Source organism: Gavialis gangeticus, unplaced genomic scaffold, assembly GCF_001723915.1.
Source record: "Gavialis gangeticus isolate Ggan-Ray unplaced genomic scaffold, GavGan_comp1, whole genome shotgun sequence".
NCBI lineage: Eukaryota > Metazoa > Chordata > Crocodylia > Gavialidae > Gavialis > Gavialis gangeticus.
In genome coordinates, this window is record NW_017729031.1 from 60,931,863 (window position 1) to 60,953,719 (window position 21,857).

The 21,857-nt window shown below is 37.9% G+C and overlaps 1 protein-coding gene across 1 annotated transcript in view; it reads right to left on the reverse strand.

Annotated features, from left to right (window-relative positions):
• Window positions 1-21,857, reverse strand: part of TTN (titin) — a 312,981-nt gene that overhangs the window by 93,793 nt on the left and 197,331 nt on the right. Inside the window, exons 193-224 of the mRNA XM_019522860.1 lie at window positions 21,144-21,539; window positions 20,647-20,922; window positions 19,730-20,005; window positions 19,408-19,547; window positions 18,762-18,888; window positions 18,409-18,672; window positions 18,045-18,311; window positions 17,638-17,901; window positions 16,577-16,716; window positions 16,339-16,465; window positions 15,968-16,234; window positions 15,591-15,857; window positions 14,249-14,515; window positions 13,993-14,132; window positions 12,135-12,261; window positions 11,224-11,366; window positions 8,299-8,422; window positions 7,318-7,584; window positions 7,080-7,177; window positions 6,751-6,919; window positions 6,390-6,656; window positions 6,025-6,291; window positions 5,659-5,937; window positions 5,146-5,554; window positions 4,923-5,047; window positions 4,568-4,832; window positions 2,734-3,005; window positions 2,190-2,492; window positions 1,760-2,062; window positions 1,182-1,369; window positions 976-1,090; window positions 159-443 (exon numbers count right to left, since the gene is read on the reverse strand). Of these exons, the coding sequence (XP_019378405.1) occupies window positions 159-443; window positions 976-1,090; window positions 1,182-1,369; window positions 1,760-2,062; window positions 2,190-2,492; window positions 2,734-3,005; window positions 4,568-4,832; window positions 4,923-5,047; window positions 5,146-5,554; window positions 5,659-5,937; window positions 6,025-6,291; window positions 6,390-6,656; window positions 6,751-6,919; window positions 7,080-7,177; window positions 7,318-7,584; window positions 8,299-8,422; window positions 11,224-11,366; window positions 12,135-12,261; window positions 13,993-14,132; window positions 14,249-14,515; window positions 15,591-15,857; window positions 15,968-16,234; window positions 16,339-16,465; window positions 16,577-16,716; window positions 17,638-17,901; window positions 18,045-18,311; window positions 18,409-18,672; window positions 18,762-18,888; window positions 19,408-19,547; window positions 19,730-20,005; window positions 20,647-20,922; window positions 21,144-21,539 (7,224 nt within the window). The remainder of the gene's footprint in view (window positions 1-158; window positions 444-975; window positions 1,091-1,181; window positions 1,370-1,759; window positions 2,063-2,189; window positions 2,493-2,733; window positions 3,006-4,567; window positions 4,833-4,922; window positions 5,048-5,145; window positions 5,555-5,658; window positions 5,938-6,024; window positions 6,292-6,389; window positions 6,657-6,750; window positions 6,920-7,079; window positions 7,178-7,317; window positions 7,585-8,298; window positions 8,423-11,223; window positions 11,367-12,134; window positions 12,262-13,992; window positions 14,133-14,248; window positions 14,516-15,590; window positions 15,858-15,967; window positions 16,235-16,338; window positions 16,466-16,576; window positions 16,717-17,637; window positions 17,902-18,044; window positions 18,312-18,408; window positions 18,673-18,761; window positions 18,889-19,407; window positions 19,548-19,729; window positions 20,006-20,646; window positions 20,923-21,143; window positions 21,540-21,857) is intronic.

The window sequence follows — 21,857 nt, forward strand, 5'->3', positions numbered from 1 at the left end:
GACTACTATAGAAGGACTTCAGCAAAGTCAATTTTTGTTTAATGTACCTGGCTTGTTGAAAGGGGCATGGTTTCCTACTCTATAAAGATGTTAGGATACCAAGATAGTATTAGATGTTACCATAATAATTTAATCCCAAAATGGGTTTACCTACTTACCAATTACATTAACATTAATTTCTCCTGAAACAGATGACACAGGATTTTCTAGTTTTAATGTATAAATTCCCTTGTCTGGACGTTCACTTGGAGTAATGACAAGTTCTGCAAAAGCTGCAGTAGTCTGTATTTTCACACGGTCGCCTTTTTCTAAGATTTTGTCACCAAAAGACCATGTTGCAGTTGGCACAGGGTAGCCAGTGATAGGAACACGGATCTTCAGTGGCTCTGGGACAATAACTTCCAGTCCATCTTTAAATGCACTTAAGTCCATTGTAGGTCCAACTGAAAAAGGATAAAAACTGATTCCATGAAATATCATCAAACTTTTTGATTCTTACATTATCATCCATAATACCATTGTCTGCACCAACAGCACCCAAGTAGGAGCCACCTGAGCCCAACTGCAGCTTCTTGCTCCTGTCCTTTGTCATCTAACATGTTCTTTTGGAAATCTCTAAATATTAATAGCTGGGAAGTTTAACTCCCATCTATTTATAGTAAAAATTTTAATGTATGTATTTTTATATTATGTATAATATATTGTATATCAATAGCTGGCTGGGCAGTTGTGTGGCCATCATTTTCAGCACAGCTGCCCACACAGTTAAACAGGTTCAATAAGACAGTCAGCCCTTATTCAGAGCTGGTTATGGGGAAGAATATCAAAGGTTCTGGGACACTGGCTGCTGGCACTCAGTACTGGTATCATAGGTGAATGTCATGTATAGCAGCAACCTGATACTCTGAAAAGTATGCAGCTTTGTCATAACTGATTAACTGATTAACTATCCAGATTAAACCAAGTAACACTTACCATGACTGTCATCTGCAGTGAGTGGCCCAATTGCCTCAGCTGGATCTGATATACCAGCTGCATTTTCTGCAGAGACTCTGTAGTAGTAACTGGCTCCTTGTTTCAATCCAGTTACCTAAAAAGATACAAAAAATATTTTCAAGTTAAAAATAATGTAAAATTTGTGAATACATTCTGAATTTTTCATTGAAAATGAACCATCCCACCTTATAAGTAAGATCAGGTACAAGTCTTGCATTACAACGGATCCAATTGTCTGTTCCCTCTTCACGTCTTTCAATAATATAGCCCAATATTGGACTTCCTCCATCTTTCAGAGGAGGCTCCCATGTGAGCTTCACAGATGATTTTGTTTGGTCTGAATGATCTAGGTTAATGGGGGGACTTGGTTTTTCTGAAAAGAATTTGAATGAACTAGACATTAGAAACTGGAAAAGGAGATTTCATCCAACTGTATGTAGGCTGAATGATACTTTTCATTGATACCTTAAATACTCCTTTTAAAACTTTTACTTAATTCTAATAAATCATGTATTTGAAAAACTTAGAATTATATAGAGAAGATTTCACTCTTCTTACCAGGATTTGCTTCTGTACCACACAGCTGTAAAATCTGTCTGGTTGATTCCAAAAAGAATAGTAGGAAGAGCTAACTTGTCATGCTACATTTTCAGCCCCCACCTCTCCCTCCACTACCCTTTGTATCTTTTTCACATACATTTTATGTATATTCACATTTACTTCATAATATAAAAAAAATCATTATCAATAACTGCACATTTACCAATTGGGTCCATAATTTTCACTGCATGTGTAGAAGCACTTGGTTTGCCAATTCCAACCAGGTTTTGGGCTCTGACTCTAAAGAAATATTCGTTGTTTTCCACAACATCAGTCAGAGTTGCAGATAATTCATCTGCTGAAGTATTCATAGTTGGCTCCCACTTGATTGAAGTTCTTTCGCGCAGTTCAATAATATAGCCAGTAATTGGAGAGCCTCCATCATACTCTGGTGGCTCCCAGGAAAGTGAAGCACCAGACCTGTTCACATCAGTAACTTGTACATTCAGAGGAGGACCAGGAACATCTGCAATTTAATTTGGGGGGAGAAATGAACAATGATGTATATTTAGTTACAGTGGGATAAAGATAAGCAAAATACAATACAAAAGCTAAACCAATATTTTGATCTACTTTGCAAAATTGCTGCTTACCAAATCTGCTCTTAGCTTCTACAGGTTTGTCAGTTTCCACTGGTTCCCCAGTGCCCACTCTGTTTCTTGCACTCACACGGAAGAGATACTCAGCTCCTCCTCTCTGAAGTCCAGTAACGGTAAATTCACAATTTTCTGCACGATCAGTGGCCAAAATCCAGGTCTTACGTTTGATATCACGTCTTTCAACAACATATCCAATTATTTTACTTCCACCATCACTTTCTGGTTCTTCCCAGCCAAGGCTGACTTCCCCATCATATGTTTCAGTGACTTCCAGGTTTCTAACTGGACCTGGAACATCTGAAATGTATTTGAAAAATATTTTATTAGATCTCATTTTTGTTTTCACTTTGACCTACATGTAGGTCATGATTTGAACTGAAATGGCCCATTCTTGCTCCAAACTAAAATAAACCTTCACTAGCAAAAATCAGGGTTTTTCCTTCCTGTGCAGTTTGTACTGAATAGCTACATTGGTGGATCATGACCAACAGATGTAAACAGAACAAAACCAATGTTCCCTATTAAAAGGAAAGCTTACCAATAACATCTACATTGATGTGTGCTTCAGCTTTGCCATGTTTATTTCGAAGTATAACCTTGTATCTTCCTTTATCTGATTTCTTAGCTTCGTAAATTTTGAAGGTGGTTGTGTCAACTGTTGTATCAACAGTTTTTGTAGGCAGCCTTTCATCTTCTTTTATCCACTCAGCTTCTGCTCTTGGGTATGCATCATATGGAACAACCATGGTTAAAGGCTTCCCAACATCAACCACAAGGTGCTGATCACCAGTCTTGATTTTTGGTGCAGCTAATGAAGACCAATAAGGCAAATGAGTATTTATACTTTGGAAATAACTTCTTTGCATATTCAATGCAGGCACTAATGCACAAATGAGTTGCACGTGAATTTTAAATAAATTGTTTCTATATTTGCAGGATGGCCCCAAACAGACAAATTCAGCTTTGCCTAGGTAAATGAAGTCAGTCAGTACTGTTGGCTTAGAAATGACATTTAAAGGTCTGTTTTTTGGGAATGGGCTTACAGGTATAGATATATACATGATAAGGGTTCAGGATTGGCAGCAGGGATTAATTGATTTCTAAGAAGCTTGGGTCTTACAAACAGAGTTTCTCATAGCCCTGAAAGCAGACAGGCTGTCTAACACAACAAGGACACAGCCTGAGAACTGGGGAAGTATATACCATACTGTTCCATAACACAAAATAACTGGCGCTAGCTAACAAGGACCCAGAGCAGAGAGGAGCTTGAGTCCCAGTTTTGGGGGAACAGACCAAACAAGGAGAAGCCCCAGAAGGCTATGTGGACATGTGACCACAGAGAGACAACCAACCAGTGATAGCCATGGATAAGGAGTCATCAAGAGGGAAGGAGAATACAAAAACAAAGACTTGAGAGTAATAAAGGGTCCCTTCCTGTCCCTCCTCCCTCCCTTTGTCCTGTCCCTCCCTCCTTGGTCCCTCCCCATTACTCCTCCTTCTCCTCCCCGAGAGGGGTCCCCATCCCTGTACCCATCCCTGTATCCTTGGGGAAGGGTCCCCAAGACCACCATGGACCGAGGGCATACGACCAGCATGTCTCATGAACCCTACTGGAGTGGGGTTGTGGGCCTTGGCATCCCACCTCCGGAAAGCTGACATGTGGCACCTAAGAGAGCAAGCCTCAGAGTGAAGATTGTGTCCTGACCAGATGTACTTTGACTCTGATGAGCCTTAGGATTTGGTAGATATATACAATTGATTGTTTGCATTGCTTCTTTTCTGTTATCACTGTGTATCAATAAATCTGCCTATTATTGAATGGAAAGGTTACAGTCGGTCTGAGTGTCCTCCCCTGCTCCCCTTCCCCCACCCCCAGATACCGCAACTTAGAAAACTCCTCTGTCTACCAAATATAGACATTTGGACATTTAATTCAGGGCTGTACAACTTCTAAATGGCCACATGGGCTACACCAGCAGAGGCCACACCAGAGTAAGTCATAGGCCCCATGAGCTGCACACTATCTCAGCACCCCCTTTTCCCTGTCCCAGGCCCTACCTCAGCTCCCTGACAAGGGTCTCCCCTGGGTCATGGACTGCATCCCACCCCACACCTGGGGGGAAGTGAGGGGAGGGGAGAAAGCTTAAGCTGGAGTGTGGAGGGAAAGCCCAAAGACCCTGGGTGCTCACATGGCCACACGTGGCACATGGGCTGCCAATTGGACACTTACGATTTAATTTATTGAGACTCCAAATATTTTCCACTTGACCACATATTCTTATTAAATTATTTGAGAAAACAAGACTTTAATGACACCATTTTATTCACTATTCCTAAATTAAAAAAAGAAATACGAAGTATACAACTTCCCCGCCAATTCAAGTTTGGCTCTAGCTTCTTTATCTTTGGCAATAAATCTGTATTCACCTTGGTCACGAGGCCTTATCTCACACACTTGCAGCCTATGTAACTTTCCTTCACTCATCATCTGGTGTTTGTCACCTTGGACTATAATCATGTTATTTCTTAACCACTTGACTTCCACACCATCTTTATTCAGTTCAGCCATAAAAATGACATCAGTACCCGGAGCTTCATAAGCATCTTGTGGTGGGCGGATGATCTCCACTGGGATTTCTGAAATATATATAAATTAATTTGTATTTGTTTAGTATTTCTTCTAATTACTAAGAACTGGTAACAGATATTGTATAAATGTATACATACCTTCAACAAAAAGTCTTGCCCTAGATTTTCTATCATCTACTCCACAGGAATATTCACATTCATCATCCAGTCTACAGTCTTTTATAATTAATCTGTGCAAATTTCCATCCTTTTCAAACTGATATCTTTACAAGAGAGAAATAAGTGAATGATTTATTAAACTTCAGAACAAGCAGCAAAGCATTCTAGAATTTAACATGAGAAATGTATAAAAAATGCATACTTTTTGCCCTCTCTAATTTCTCGTCCATTTCTGTACCATTTTACACTTGCTTTCTCTTTGGAAAGCTGGCAAGTAAAGACAGCATCATCAAATTCAGTGACAGTCTGATCCTGCAGGTGTTCAATGAAGTCTGCAGGAGCCTCTGCAATAATGAGTTCTGCAACAGATTTATCTTGTCCAGCAGTGACTGTGTATTCACCTTCATCTATAAACCCACAGTTTTTAATGATAAGTGAGTGCTTGTATTTATCAACTTTGTATAAGACGCGTTTGTCAAATGTGACTTCTTCACCATTCTTTGTCCACTTAAGGGTTACATTAAGGCGATTAACTTTGCACCAGAATGTGACAGTTTTCTTCTCCACGGTCTCAATATCTTCAAGAGGCTCAATAATTCTGAGATCCTCCTCTATTAAAATGAAAAATAAAAATTAGTTAATGTTTAGTCTTAAATGAAATTAAATTTGATGGAATGAAAACCTAAAATTAGCACGTTGCAAATTATGTATGTACCTAGTACTGTTAAGGTAGCAGAACTCTTGACATGTTCTCCTCTCTGGTTTGATAGTGAGATAGTATAGGTAGCTTGGTCATTCAAGTGGGCATCTCTGATTCTGAGGGTGTAAACTAAGTCCTTTTGCACCATGATATATTTTGGACTATCAAATATTGCCTCATCATTTTTGTGCCACTTAGCTTTGGCACCTTCTTTATTGACTTCACAGTTGAAAACAAGTTCTTGTCCTTCTTTAACTTCTTGGTCCTTAAGTGGAGTTATAATCCTGAGTTTTTCTGAAATTGACAGAAAAAATATTACATCTCATATTATAAAATGATAAAATAAAATCTGCATATATACTTGAGTAAAATCAATCTTACCAATCACTTTTAAGCGTGCTGTTGCTTTAGATTCACCAACCATAACAGCATATTTCCCTGCATCTGCTAAAATAGAGTCTTTGATGACAAGTATTCTCTTTTTCCCTTCTGAAATGATGTCATACTTATCATCAGTCTTAAGTATCATATCGGCCCACACCCACTGCACTTCAACAGTATCCTTGGACATTGAGCATACAAATTCAGCCTTTTCTCCTTCAACCACTTCAACATTTTGTGGTTTGGTAATAAATTCTGCTGCAAGTTCTGAAAAAACAAGATTGAAATAAGTGAAACAAAATTACATACTCTTATCTAACCAAATATCATTTGAAAACTAAGATACTAAAGTACCGTGTACTTACCATGTACTGTGAGCTTGCCAGTTGTACCAGAGCTTGGAAGCCTGCAGCTGTACTTGTCAGCATCATCAGGACGAGCATTATGAATGACTAGAATTCTCTTTCGGCCATCAGAAATTTGTTCATATCTACCACCATCAGGTAATTCCTTTTCTCCTTTAAACCAAGAGACTTCTGCATTAGGCTTGGAGACTTCACAAATCAATTTCACAGTGTCAGTTTCATTTACTTCAACATTAGGAAGATTTTTGGTGAAAACAGCTTCTTCCTCTGTGAAAAGAAATCAGAAATGTTTGATTAAAACAATCATCAAGATATTGTTATTCTTTACATGAAATAAATTCAAAAGGATATTTAGTTTTACCTATAACTGTAAGCAATCCAGAAGTTCTAGCTGCTTTTGCTTCACATGCATACTCTGCTTCATCTTCAAAGAGACATTTGTTGATAACAAGAATTCGTTGAGCACCTTTGGAAATTATGTCATACTTTTTGCCCTTTCTGATTTCAATGCCATCCTTAAACCACCGCACCTGTATTTAAAGTGATGTTGTAATACTGTTATTAATATTAATACATGCATCATAAGACTTAGAATTGAGATACTTTGCAATAATATATTAAGATTGAGAACTAAAAAACCCCCTCATGTTAAAATACTAATCAGGTAATAAGAATATCAATAATACATACCTTAACACCTGGACGTGAAATTTCACATTCAAATCGAGCAGACTCTTTTTCTTTAACTTCCAGGTCAGAAAGGGGCTTTGTAAACTCAACCCGGAGAGCTATAAGAAAAATATATTTTTCAAAGTAGAGGATAATAATAGTTAAACAAGTAGAAATGATTGCTGCTATTATTATTATTATTATAATTAACAAGTAAAAAGCATAAAGTCCCTTTGCAGAAAATCTCACAGTGACTTACGTTCTACATTCAGGAAACAAGAGGTCTTGAAATCCTTAGCATCACAGGTATATGTTTTAGCATCATCCAGTGTGCAGCCATGGATAATGAGTTTTCTGACCCTTCCCTCAGCAATGATATCATATTTCTTTGTTTTATGAATTTCTTCTCCATTCTTGAACCATTTAACCTTTGCATTCTCTCTGGAGACTTCACACTCCAGAACTGCTGTGGCTTCTTCCTCTACTGTCTGGTCCTCAAGTGGTTTAGTAAATTCAACTGGGGGTTCTAAAAAAGCATATACATTAGCTTCTGTCTGGCCATTCCACACCACCATTGCCTGGCAAGGAGGTAAGTACTGTAATTCATAAGTTAGTGTTTGAAATGGGGTGCTGCTCAATTTGCAACTGTTATGAAAGGGTCCTTTGAATCTAAAAAGGTTGGGAACCACTGCCTTAACATTAGCTATCCATCTGTCAATACAGGATTGCCCCATGCAGCATGTTCCTGAGTGATATTTTCAGCTATTGCTTTTGAGAGGGCTCGTCTGGGAAACTAATCCACAAGACTAATATGCCATTTGGAAATGCTTCATAATATTCAGTTTAAAATATCTTTTCCCCATTTTTAACCTATTATGGTTGTAAAACATTAGATCAGAATAAACAATAACTTTGTCTACTGTGTGTTTAGAGTTTACGGATACTTATAAACCATTATCAAAAGCCCTTCCAACTTAATTTCCTTTAACCAATCAATACACAGATACTGTAAGTTTAATCTTTTGTCAAAGTGATTCTCTTTAACTTTGTAAAGATTTGTTTGTGATTTTTTGATTTTGCCCCAGGTTGTTTACATTATTTCCAGCACTGAGATAGCCAAAAGTATATTAAGTATTTTAGATAAGATCCGACCAATTTAAAATCAAGAGTGTCTATAACCACTCTGGTTCATGATTGATCACTAGTCACTAGAGAAGTCTACTTATGCTGACTGACTCACCTTTTACAAAAAGATTTGCTTGAGTTTTGAAATCCTTTGCAGTCAGTGTGACCTCACCAGCATCTGTTAACTTGACATTTCTGAGAGTAAGTGTGTGAACTCTTCCTTCAGCCCGCATGACAACCTAATGAATGAACAAGAAAGCATGTTGTCTGTATCCACTTATTCAACTCAATTTAATTTGCTGTTCATTGTTTTAGTGGCTTTTTTTTACTATTTTTGGTATGAGTTGTGGGTATTTTCCTGCTAAATAAAAAGTATGTAACCAGGGTGCTTACAAGATTTGTCTTTTACTTTGTCTTCTTATTTAGCCAATAGTTGGCATTTAAATACTCCTAGTTGTTCTAATATCAGGAAGAGAATTTTGAAATCTAAAGATACTATATTACATGCATAGTATTAATTTAGAAATTAATGTTCATATTCTTATGATGTGCTTATTTAAAATAGAAAAAGGCCTAATTGGGCATACATAGCATGTAAATATGTTTATCCCTTTGTAAGAGTGAATGCATTTCCAAACAAATTTATTTTGTAAAATGAAGCTTGCCTGAGATGAAGTTTATTGTGAATGATTGCTTAAATATCAAATTATGGACTGTGACAACAGTTTCAGGGAAACACATGGTATAGCTCATAGTCTGAAGATATGCATTAGAGAAATATACAGGCACTGAAATGTTCACTGTGAGTGTATTTAGTCCCGTTATAACACATAAAACTGTATTCCAGTAGGTGAGAGTTGCCTAGTTAAAGGGACACTTCTTGCCAATCCAATGCTAAGTCCATTCTTGAATTATTTGTTACTGTCCTACAACTGCAAGTTCCACATATATTCTAGGAATGAGTCCAGCATTACAGCCACAAAAGTGTTGCTACTAGTGATTAAGTGAGATCCCTAAGATGCCTCTGAGGCTCCTGGCACATGTTACACTTAAGACATTGCTAGGAACCCCATCAGCAGGCTGGGAGCTGTCTGCTGCTGGGGCACTCAATCACAGGGGTGCACCATGCACTCCCATGGCTGAGAGCCCTGTCAACTGATTTGGTCTCCCCATCACATGGTGTGCTCAGGTGGCTGGGAGCCCCAGCAGCTGACAGCTCCCAGATGCAGGGCATGGTGGACTCCTGTATGGCTTAGAGCCCAGATCAGCTGGAGCTCCCTGGCATTGGGGTGCATGCCAATGGGACTTCTAGCGGCAGGACCTTGCTACTTGCTGGTGCAGAGAGTCTGGAATCATGATCATGTTCCTAGGCTCCCCCTGCACCAGTGCTAAAGATGATACTTGAACACACAATCACACCTGCTGCCATACATATGTGGTATGTCAGGAAATGCAGTCGTGGGGTTCCCATGTCAGAACCCATCATGCCTTTACTTGCACATCTGCTGAGGCCTTAAAATTTTACTAGAAGTAATGTGTAGGAAAGTACAAGGTCAAACAAAAGAAGCGGGCATGAGGAACTGAAGACAAATGGGAATCCTTTACTGAGGAGACAAACTGAATTCCCAGTGAAGCCAATGCAAGCTTTGATTATACAGGCAAAAATTTGAATTCAGGTTTAAAATTTCATTAAGTAGCTGAAGAATAACAACACAAGGTGTAGATAGAGAAGAATAAAACAGTGAACTCTTAATACTTCTGAATACATTCAGTATGTTAGTAATAATGATTAATCCATTGTATTAACAGACTTGTAAAGTTTTATGCTAAGATACAGGGCTTGAAGTGGTACAGGTACTAGGGCACCTGGTTGACAGGGGCTGCACATCTGAGGCCATTGCGGAAGCACTCAAAGTGTGGCCTATCAGATTTCAACAAATCTGTGAATTCTGCTGAATACCTTATCAGAAGGACATAAAGAAGGAAGGATGTATACAGTTGAATTTTCCTTCTGCTTATTTCCTAATCTGCACAGTTTAAATACATTTCTATAATTATGGGTCTTATTTTTTTAATTTATGTCCCATTTCTTTGTATGAATTAATTTTATTTAGCCAAAATCAGTATAACTTTGAAAGATCTTACTGAAAATACTTGTTCTATTATTAATGTATTAAAATACATTTAAAATTAAACAATTTTATTAAAGTAACCTGTAGCAGTAGCATCATAAGTTCTAAAACCTCATCAATGTGCATAATACATCAGATATGTATTTTGTTTTAGATTTCCAGTTCATATTTACCTTTGTATTATTTCCCTATTAAATTAGATATTTAGAGTACCTAAAAAAGTATAACATACAAATTACAAAAAGAAAAAATATCTCTAAAAAATTGCAACACATTTTATGATATAGTTCTCATAGTATATTTCCTTCTCCTAACAGACTTCTAATATTTTATCCTTTGCATTCCAAGTTGTTCACATCTGAGGGTTAAGAGCCAGCACTTGAAGGTTTAAAAATAGCTATCGAGAAATGCTTGGCAAGCAAATCTGTCCAAAAAGTTATCTGGAAAGCCTGAACAGATGCCTGAAATGGAATTTTTATCCCCTTAATCCCCATATATGAAGAACTGGATCACAGCTAAGCATTCAGGGGGAAGAGAGAATGTGGAAATGCATTTTATCACAATTTTTTTTATAACTGCCACATGCATTAGCAGAAATCATTCCAGCATGATTGTGGCATAAAACTTAACATTGGGACCAGTACCTTGGGACTCTTTAGCTTTTATTTGTATAATAAGTATGCAAGGTATTTCAGATCTGTTTCCTTTACAGGAAACTTCAATTTCTCTTTTAGGGAGAATATATTATATTCTAAAATAGCAGCATAAGCACATTCCTGTATTTTATTACTTCTGATGGCAGAGCAGAGGTAAGAAATATAAGAGAGGAAGGTGAGAAGAAGAAAAAGGAAAGGAAGAATGGAAAAATTTAAGAGGAGAAAAAAGCAGGTAACAGAAAATTTCCTTACCTGCTCGCTGGGTTCTAGTTTCTGCCCATGCAAAAACCACTCCACAGGGATTCCTTCATAGGAGAGCTCACATTCGAAAGCTGCAGTTTCACCAGCTGTCACAGTTACATCCTTGAGGGGCCTCAGCAAGCCAATTACTCGGGCTTGGCAAGGAGGAGACATCTTCAGATTAGTTACTTCCACCCAAAAAGAGCTGCTGTCTTTACCCACTAACCTTCATGATGACTCCCCCAAGACAGAGAGACATTGTAATGCAGTTCTTAAAATTTCCTAACTAGAAGAGGCCACTTGGGGTTCTCAGGGGGAGGGTTGGTCACTGGAGATTCCCTATTTGCAGAGCCTGTTTCTTTAAAATGAACAAGGTCAGCAGGAGAGTTGCAATGCATCTGTCTCTCTGCCAAGCCTTGCATACCTCTTGCTAGATAAGGCATGTGTCTTCCAAAATAGTAAGGGCTGGGATTGGAGTGGGAAACAAGTGGTCTTTAACCATGTGGTCTGTCTCTGTCCATCAAGCTTTGAACTCTATCTACAGTTATCACTGGGTTGCTATTCCCCCCCCCCGGTCTTAATATGAAACATTAATGCAACAAAGCCTTTTGCTGTAATACTTCAGTTTCATAACTGATTATTTAGGACCACCAGGTGACCCGGGGGACAATATATTTTTTACTCAGGCACTAATAAAACAACAAAATATGTATACTTTAAAATGCTTTAATTAACTAGGACCAAAATCATTGAAGTAACCCATTATTTGGAATATTTTTTCCTAGAAAGAATGGCCATGTGCCAAGCACACTTAAGCGATTCACCAGCTTGTATTCCAAACAATAGACTGTGCAACAATATTGTCATTGTTTTATGTTAATTCATTTTTGTTAGTTCTAAAGATACAGTATAAAGATACCTACGTTTCACTCGAAGGTGAGCACTGGATTTGGCATTGGCTGCTTGGAAATCCACTCCACCAGCTTGGTTCAAACGTACATTGTACAGTGTAAGGAAGTGCCTTTTGCCTTCTTCCTTAATTTCACATTCCTTCAAGAACAAAAATGAACAAATTACAGCACCTATATCCCTAGACAATTGTGTTTAAATAATTATTAAAAAATATAAGAAAGCACGTGTGTAGAATATATGCTAACACCTTTTTATCTACACAATTTCTAAAACATCTCTAATTTCTAGGTTCTAGATGCTTTTAGGAAGACTTATAAAATCTGAACTCCCACCACACTGCCTAGTGCAATAATAATGCAAGTGGTTTGCTGGCTCACAAATGCCCTTAAGAATTCTTTCCGTTAGCATTCATAAAAATATACATTTACTCTTATACAACATGAGTAGATAGCAGGGTTTTGAAAGTACTCTAGATAGACTAGAGACACTAATCACTAACACCAACAGGTTTCTGGCACTTCTAATAAACACATACAGTATTGCCTATGCCACCTCTGCAGCAATCCCAAAGTTGCTGCTGGTAAACAATTTCTATCACGCAGCTTATGCTGCAAGCTGCATAGATGTTGTTTGATTGGTTTTTTTGGAGTGGGCTCAGCTATGCTCTCAGGATCTCAATCATAACCATCAGTAACATAACTAGATGGGACAAGCAGGGCACCAGCTTGAAAGGGTGACAAAATCCTACCACCCCCCTGCCATCCCTTCCTGAGTCTTTTCTATGACAGAGGCAGCCCTGTGCATGTGGAGGCAGAGAGCACTTACAGTGATGCTCCTTCTCCCTCCTGCACCTCAGGCATTTTTCTCACAGTAGGTACATATGCACAGTAGTAGCATATCTGGGCAGCAGCAGCTATCTTCTGTATGCGGAGAGCCCTGGCAGGTAAGACTTCCCTTCCCCTCATCCCCTCAGTGACCCCTGCCCTCTACAGTGGTCAGCACTGCTCCCTTCCCTGCTTCTGGCCCTCACCCGCTCCCGCACAGGGCTCTGAATTAGCTCGCTCTGCTTTGAAGCCCTGTTCCTGAGGGTACTGCTGGGTGTGTATGGTATCACTCTAACACTGAACATGTGACTTTTTCCAGCGTACAATGTAATGGAAGCAAGTGGGTTGGCTTGCTTCTTAGAAGTTGTCTCAGGATTGCTGGAGAAGCAATATAGAAATATCCTAGGAAGCATAGTCATCAGCTGTCTCTTGCTATAAAAAGACATTCCTCATTTTTATTCTCACAGTTGTTTATCTCTTTTCCACTCTAACCTGCAAATATTTTCCTTTCCATTTTTATTATTTACATCAGGATTGCCATATCACAATATTGCCAGTTCTAATAACTGTATTATGAGTTTTCTAATACTTGGTGTTTTACTTAAATCTTCCACTGTTAGAAATATGTGCATATGAGAATCTAAACCTTTGATAGGTGTGTGTGTGTGTGTGTGTGTGTGTGTGTGAGTAAAGTTATTATGACTTATAAATTCATTATAAACACATAATACATTATTATGAATTATCATTATTAATTTCAAATAGATAAATCATGTTAATTAAAAGCTTGAAAATGTGATGCAGATATTCCTAAAAGCTCAAATGTGCAAAAGAAGGTAAATAGGAAGCCTTTAAAATGTATTTTTAATTAATTATAAGCCACTTCCATGATATTTGAATGTTGGGGACTAACATTCTGAGAATGAGGCGAATGGGTGTTACTGAACACAAACATTAATTAGTTCCAGAGTCCCTGCTCTGTTCTTGCATCCATCATATATCTCAGACCCACTCTAAAGACCCACATATTCAGCAGTGTGCTTACAGGTGATTCATTCAGGGTTTCCCCTTTCAGTTTCCAGTTGGCATGGACACCTTCCTCTGAGATTTCAGTATCAAAGTGAGCAGTCTCTGTCTCGATTACCTCCACACTGTGCAGGGGGCGCACAATCTCTATATCGCGATCTGTTTTAGGGAGGAAAAACAAAAGAACCACCATGATCAACCTCTTACTAAAAGTCATGAAAAGAGCTTAAACAAGATATATAAGCTTAAAAGAGATATTACTTAAATTACTCTACCTTCAATGTTGAGTTTGGCAGAGGTTTTGTCAGTGACACAGTCACAGGTGTATGTTCCGATGTCTTTCTTCAAAGCTCTCTTGAGGATCAGAATTCTCTTTCTGCCATCAGCCTTGATAACAACATTCCTTGATGGAGTTATTTCTTTGCCATCCTTCATCCATTTCACTGGAGCATCTGCTTTGCTAATTTCACATTGTAATATAACTTCATCTTTCTCTACAGCAGTGTAATCTTGAAGCTTTCCAGTGAAGTAAGGATCTCCCTCTGCAAGTGTAAATTGAGATACACATATAATGATTTTAGTCTTTTTAAAAACATGTTTCTATTGTAAAATCTATACCTCATTAAGAACATTTGTATCTTGCTTATAACTCGGAATGGTGGGTTATTTACAAACTGAAACAACAGTAAAAATCTATTAGCAAACCTACTAATATGACTTAGAACTGTACAAATATTAACTAAACATTGCAACGCTTCTATAAAGCATTAAAATGATGATTTTTTACCTTTTAAATGTGGAAATGGAGACACAATGAAAATAAGTAGCTTGCTAATCCATACAGGGAGCTTATGGCAAAGCAGAGATTTAAAAACAAAAATCTGGTAGTTTTTGACTGATGTTATAGCCAGGGCTGCCCTTACAGGTAGGCAATGTGAGTAACCACCCAGGGCACTGTGGTCAAGGAGCACCACACACACACACACACATACACACACACACACACACACGTTCACAGCATCACTCTCCCTGCCCTGCCATGGCTAAGCCTCATCCCGGGCAGCAGTAGTGCCCAGCACAGCCGCCCACTCCTGCCAGCTGCTGCTCAGGCAGAGCTGGGCTGGGCACATGTGGGTGAGGTGTTGCCTCCTTCAGTCCACCTGTTTTGCTCCTGCACAGCAGCAGCAGTGGCTACCCACCTGCCTGCCTGGTGCACCATACCGTTTTGCCTCCCTAGACTGTGCCTCACACCCTGGCCAGCCCTCCTAATACTACTACATACTTAAACTCAAAGGAAGGGGCCAAAATACAAGTTTGCCCAGGATGCCATTTTCCCTAAGGTCAGGCTTGGTTATAGCCATGATGGTCTAAAAATTATGTGAGAAGCAAGGATTTTTTCAGGGGTGGTTTCTTTTATCAGGCCAACTGCATGGTTGGAATAAAGTTAGACAGACTTTTGAAGGTAAGACTTTCTTTACTGGGTCTGAGGAGAAAAGAAAGCGAGCAATCAGAAACTAGAATTTCTAATTCTCACTTGAGTATTCATTCCTCACAAACAGGATGCCTCTGATAATATACAACATGTGAAACTGCACTTAAAAATGAGGATACACTTACCAAGAACAGTGAGCTTAGCCTCAGAGGATTTGCCCATAGCTTCCACTCTTATCTGAGAAGTGTCATCAATAGAAAGATTTTTAATTGTAAGTGTATGGAATTTGCCATCATCTGTCATTGAAACAACCTTGCTAGTATGCAGTCTTTGGTCATTCTTGAACCAGATAACAGGGATATTGTCATGAGACAATTCCACAGTAAACACTGCAGTCTCACGCTCCTTTGCTGTTACATCCTTGAGGGGGGTAATGAATTCTAGACGAATACCTATACCAACAAAGCATCTAATTAATGATTATGCATCATTGTTTATGAATACAAACAATTCAAAGGCAGCTATTAGGTATATTTTCAAGGGAAGCATAAGACAAACAAACCTTCAATAATTAGTTTAGCACTTGTTCTTTTGTCTTCAGCTTCAAACATATATTTAGCTTCATCCTCGAATGCAACTGTTTTAATAACCAGAGAATGTTTTGTGCCATCTGAAATAATTTCAAACTTCTCATCGCTTGTGATCTCTTGTGTGCCTTTCAACCAACGGAAAGTCTTGGGTTCTCTAGACACCTCACATTCAAATCGGGCTTCATCCTTTTCGAAGACTTTAACATCACTGAGCGGTGTGATAAAGATGAGAGGTAGTTCTGAAATAAAATAAGATTATCAGTTTAAAGATTGGTTTCTATTGATTTTTTTGCTAGTTAATTTAAGAAATTTTTGTAAAATGCATTGAAAATGTTGGCAGTACCTTTCACTTTCAGATTAGCTGCACTTTTAGCATTTGCAGCCTGGAAGGACACTTCTCCAGTCATACCCAGTTTGCAGTTATAAAGGATAAGAACATGCTTCTTCCCATCCTCAATTATTTCACAGTCCTGATTTTAAGGAAGAAAAAAGCATTATTTTTAAGGAACCTCTTATTAGTATGGGACAGGTTTTTTTTTGCAAGTGTACTTTGTGACTTAAAAACAATGAGAGAGTCTTACAGGTGAAGGTGTTAAAGTTTCGCCTTTTAACTTCCAGATAGGGCGGACATCAGGCTCAGAGATTTCAACTTCAAAACGTGCTGTTTCACCAACAAATACCTCCACTCCGTATAGGGGGCGCTCCACTTTTATTAAACGAGCTAAAACAATAATAATAAAAATGTATCATAACTAGCTTAATCCATAGCATTGAAATGTATAGCTGAAAAGGATCTTAAGAGGTCACGTAGGTTATTCCCTTGTTCTGATGCAGTGTCAAATACAGTGCTGTCATCAATAATGGATGTTCCTCTAACCTGTTCTTAAGAACATCCACTGATGGTATTCTACAAGTACCTCCATAGGTAACCTGATCCAGCATAGTTAGAATTTTTTCCCAGTATATAATCTGAATTTCCCTTGTTACAAATAAAGTCAGTTATTTCTTGTGCTACTCTTCATGCAGAATAACTTATTGCCACCCTGTTTAGAATAACCTTTTACATATTTGAAAATGTACTCTCTCCCTTTTAAACAAACACACTTCTTTCATTCTCCCCTTAAGAGGCGTATTTTCTAAACCTCTGCTAGCTTTTGTTGTCTCATTTGCATGGCTGTTTCATAGCAACATACAGCTGTGAAGGCTGGACACTTACAAAGTCAAAGAGAAAATGACAAGCATTTAAGATAATGTGCTACAAAAAGGAGTTGAATGTTTCCTGGACCCAAAACAAAGATTCCAAAAAAGATGTAAAGAATGAAAAAGAGAAATGAGGCAGTATGGGCATGTTTTAAGAAGAGACAGAAACAAAAAAACTCCTAGAAAAGGCTATCATAGAAGACTAAGTGCCAGGGAAAAGAAAGAGGTGACGTAAAAAAAGATGGCAAGAAGACATAGAAGAGATGACTGGATTACATAGAAAAAGAGCGGTAAACCAACAACAGACAAAGCCAAGTGCAGAGCATTTGTCCATTGTGTTGCTAACCCTCCTGACAAGGATGGTACTTGATTTATCTGTACTCTCTCAAGTTCTTCTACAATAGGTTACAAAGTTTTTAGTTTTCTCCAGTAGGCCACTTACGCTCAATGTTGACATTAGCCTTTGTCTTGTCAGTTCTACAGTCGCATACATAATCACCCTTATCAGCATCTCCAACCTTCTTGATTTTTAAGATACGGCGCTTCCCATCAGTCTTCATGGAGACTCTGTTGGAAGCTTTAAGCTCTTGACCATCTTTGTACCATTTCACTGGCACATCTTTGCTAAGTTCACACTCCAGAATGACATCATCTTTCTCAACAGCAGAATAATCTTGTAATTTCACAGTGAAGTATGGATCAGCTTCTACAAATGGCAGTTTGGGTGTGAGACAGTTAGTAAACTTGCAAGCAATTGCTAGCTGAAGATATTTCAAAATGTAAAATAGTATTAAAACAACAAAGTTTTGACACCACTTCTTTAAAAATGCATATATGGTATATATTTACCTAAGACTTTGAGTTTTGCCTTAGTGTGCAAACCCTTGACTTCAGCCTTTATCTCAGAGATATCATCAAGTGTCGCTTCTCTGATTTCTAATTTATGAATCTTGCCTTCTGCAGTCATAACAACTGTTCTACTTGTGTGGAGTTTGTCATCATTTTTGAACCAAGTCACCAGCATATTTTCATGAGACAGCTCGAACTGAAAATGAGCTGTTTCTCCTTCTTTCACTGTTTGATCTTTTAGTGGTGAGATAAACTTCAATCTAATACCTGTAACATAAACATTGGTTGTAAGGATATGGGCTACTCAGGTTGATGCAGTCTTTATAAATCCCCACATTGACTCTCTTCTTAACGATATACTGACCTTCCACAAACAACTTTGCTGTGCTTTTCTTGCCTTCAACTTCAGCAGTGTATTCTCCCTCATCATCAAATTGAGAATCATTGATTATAAGGATGTGCTTCTTTCCATCTGCAATAATGTCAAATTTGTCTCCAATTTTGATGATGTCAGTGCCCTTAGACCATATAACATTGGCTTCTCTGGTAAGGACACATTCAAATCTAGCCTGACGTTTCTCAGGAACAGTGACATCTTTTAGAGGCACAGCAAAGTCAAGTTCAATTTCTGGAAACAAAACAAAATTAATAGTTTTCAAGTGCTCAGTGTGCAATTGGGCCAAGTAGATATTTTGCAGCATGTACTATTTCATGTACCTTTTACTGTCAGGATAGCTGTAGTGACTACATTTAATGCTTGGTAGAGCACTTCACCAGCTTGTTCCAATTTGACTTTGTGTAATGTTAAGAAGCGTTTTCCTTCTTCAGCTTTGATTTCACAAGTCTAGAGAAACAACACATTTTGGTGAGAAACTCGTATTCTAAATATAAACTACTGGTCTTAATTAACATAAAAAGAAATTCTCCCAGTCTTATATAACACATGGCAAATACTTTCCCACCAAGTACAGAGTAATATTCTGATGATAATGAATGAACTAATTCAAAAGGAAATAAAAGATAAAATAAACCTCATGACCGCGCATTCCTCACAACTTCACACTTATCTTTTTTATGTTAATGCCATGCTAGCAATGCACATGGGACTAGATATTTCTATGCTAATGTGAGATATGATCTATTGTTCGTGTAATATAGTGAACCCTTGAAAATTAGTTTATGTTTTGTGTTTCTCTGAGAAATATAGTTCTCTGAGATGTTCTAAATTGTTGATCACCATAAAGGTTAACCCTATGAATTTCTGCATTGGGCAGATATGGCATATGAGCTTAACATTTCACATGTGACTAACATAAAGGGTGTTTTCATATTAAATGAATTCTATAAATTTATGGATGCTTACAGGTGAGGGCCTCAGGATTTCTCCTTTCAGTTTCCATTCTCCAGCAACATCTTCCTCAGAGATTTCTGCATCAAAGTTTGCTGTTTCTTTCTCATAAACAGTAACATCCTCAAGTGGTTTAAGCAAGTCAACTTCACGTTCTGAAATTCATAAATAAAACAGCACATAATCAATCAGTTTTAGGACAATCACTTACAGCAGTTCAAATTTAAATTATTATTATTTTTCTTATTAAATGACTGGAAATAGATGCGATAATCAAATACATAAAGCATTGTAGGCATATACATTAATTAGATAATACCAATGAAATCTTCCTTACCACCAAGAGTAAGTTTAGCTGGATATCTGCGACCTTCAATTTCTACTGCATATTCACCAATATCTTGAGGGGTAGCATTCTTAACTTTGAGGAAAATGCGATTTCCTTCTTTCAAGACCTCTGTTTTGTCAGTTGGTTCAGCTGGAATTTCATCATCACCTCTGAACCATTTAATATTTGGTGTATCCTTGACAATCTGACAAGTGAAAGTAGCTGTACCCTTTGGTTTTACATGCTGATCTCTTATAGGTTTCACTAACCAGTCTCTTATAATTTCTGAGAGACAAGAAATAAATAAAATCAATCTTTTATACAAAACTTTATCAAAGGAAGGGAAAATGTTTTTTTTGGAATTTAGATTATATTTGTCCTTTAAGAAATAAAACCTATATACCAGTATAAAGTGGCAAATAAGATATTTATAATTTGAAAGGTGCACATACAGTTTACAGGGCACTATTTTCCCCTCATCTCAATAATAGACGTTATATATATATATGCAGAGTTTATGCAGAGTAATAACTTCCCAAAGTCTTGCCCTAAATTTCTGGAGGGCCGTATTCCTAAGAAGGATCTATGTTAGAACTGACAAAAACCTCCAGTAATTCACATCCACCTAAGGGGAAACTGAGGGATGTGCATTTATTTGATAAAATTATCCCCTAAGTACCCAGTAGATTAGAGGAGTTAGCTTTCCCTATAACTTTGCTAGGAATTTATCAGTACCCAAAATTAAATAATAATTAATCTATTGTCTTAAAATATATAGTTGTCAAAACTAAATCAACTTTACCTTGCATGATTCATAAGAGCGAATTGCATCTTTTTAATGCTCCTTTCGGGGGGGGGGGTTTGTTTAATTTTTAAACACCTTAAAATCACAAGAGATAAAACAGAGTTTGACTTGGATTGCTTACCTACTACCTTAACAGAAGATGAACATGAGACATCAGTATTTTCCACAGTCACAGTGTAATTCCCGGCATCAGAGTCATTAGTATCAGTGATGGTGATGGCATGCTGCAGTCCAATAATACCCAAAGCATACTTTCCAGGTACACTCTTGATAATCTTCCCATCCTTCTTCCAGACTACATCTCTCTCTTTGTTCAATTCACAGCTCAGATAGAGTGGTTGTCCTTTGACCACTGTGACTTCCTCTTCAAGAGTTTTCACAAAGCGTATTGGTAGTTCTGGGGAAAGGGGAAGGGCAAATGTGTTTTATCTTCTATACAAGTACTGTCTAGAAAAGTAATTTATATCAAATCAAAGTACAAAAACGTCAGTGGAAACTAGGGAATGCCTGTCAACAGTTACCCAAAATGCATTAAATGTAAATGTTTGTAATTGTTCTTTATAGCTAGCCTTTGAGTTGTTGATCAATCTGAAGCATATTCAGGGTGCAAGGAAATACCTTCAACAATTAGTTTGGCTGTAGAGGTCTTTTCTTTGTTTCCTAGACGTAACACACAAGTGTACTCTCCGGCATCTGAAAGCTGGACATCAATTATATGCAGCTTCCTGTCTTTGCCATCAGCAATAAACCTGTGTTTTGGACTCTCTCGAATGTTGCCTCCATCTTTCATCCAGCTGGTAATTGCAGTAGAGGGGGAAATAAGGACATCAAAAATTGCTGAAGAACCAATAGATTCGGCTTCTGTCAGGACTATGTCCTTCATTTCCTTGACAAACTTGAGTGGCACAGCTTTAAGTTGGTAGGTGAATGGTGGCTCCTCAGGAGGTTTTTCACCACCACTTCCTGGCCTTAGTTTTCTCCTTTCTGCGTCTGCCGGTGATGGTGTCTTTTTGGCTATAATTCAGATGTGGAAATGAATAAACTGATCTAGATTTAAGATTTTGCTTGCATACATGCTGCTGAGCTGACTGGGATGCAGTTCAAGGAGTCAGGTGCTTAGTTGCCAATTTTACAAAATTGGCAGAGATGTTAGAGCATAAAAACTGAACAGTCAAAGCTGGATTAAACAATGTAAAACTCTACCTGTCTGGCATTAAAAGCACAGGCATTTTGCTTCATGCTGAAAGGATCAACTGGCTAAATGCATAATTTAAAACTGAAATGTCCTTATTGACCAAGATTTATGTCACCTTTTTTTTTTTTTTTTTTTTT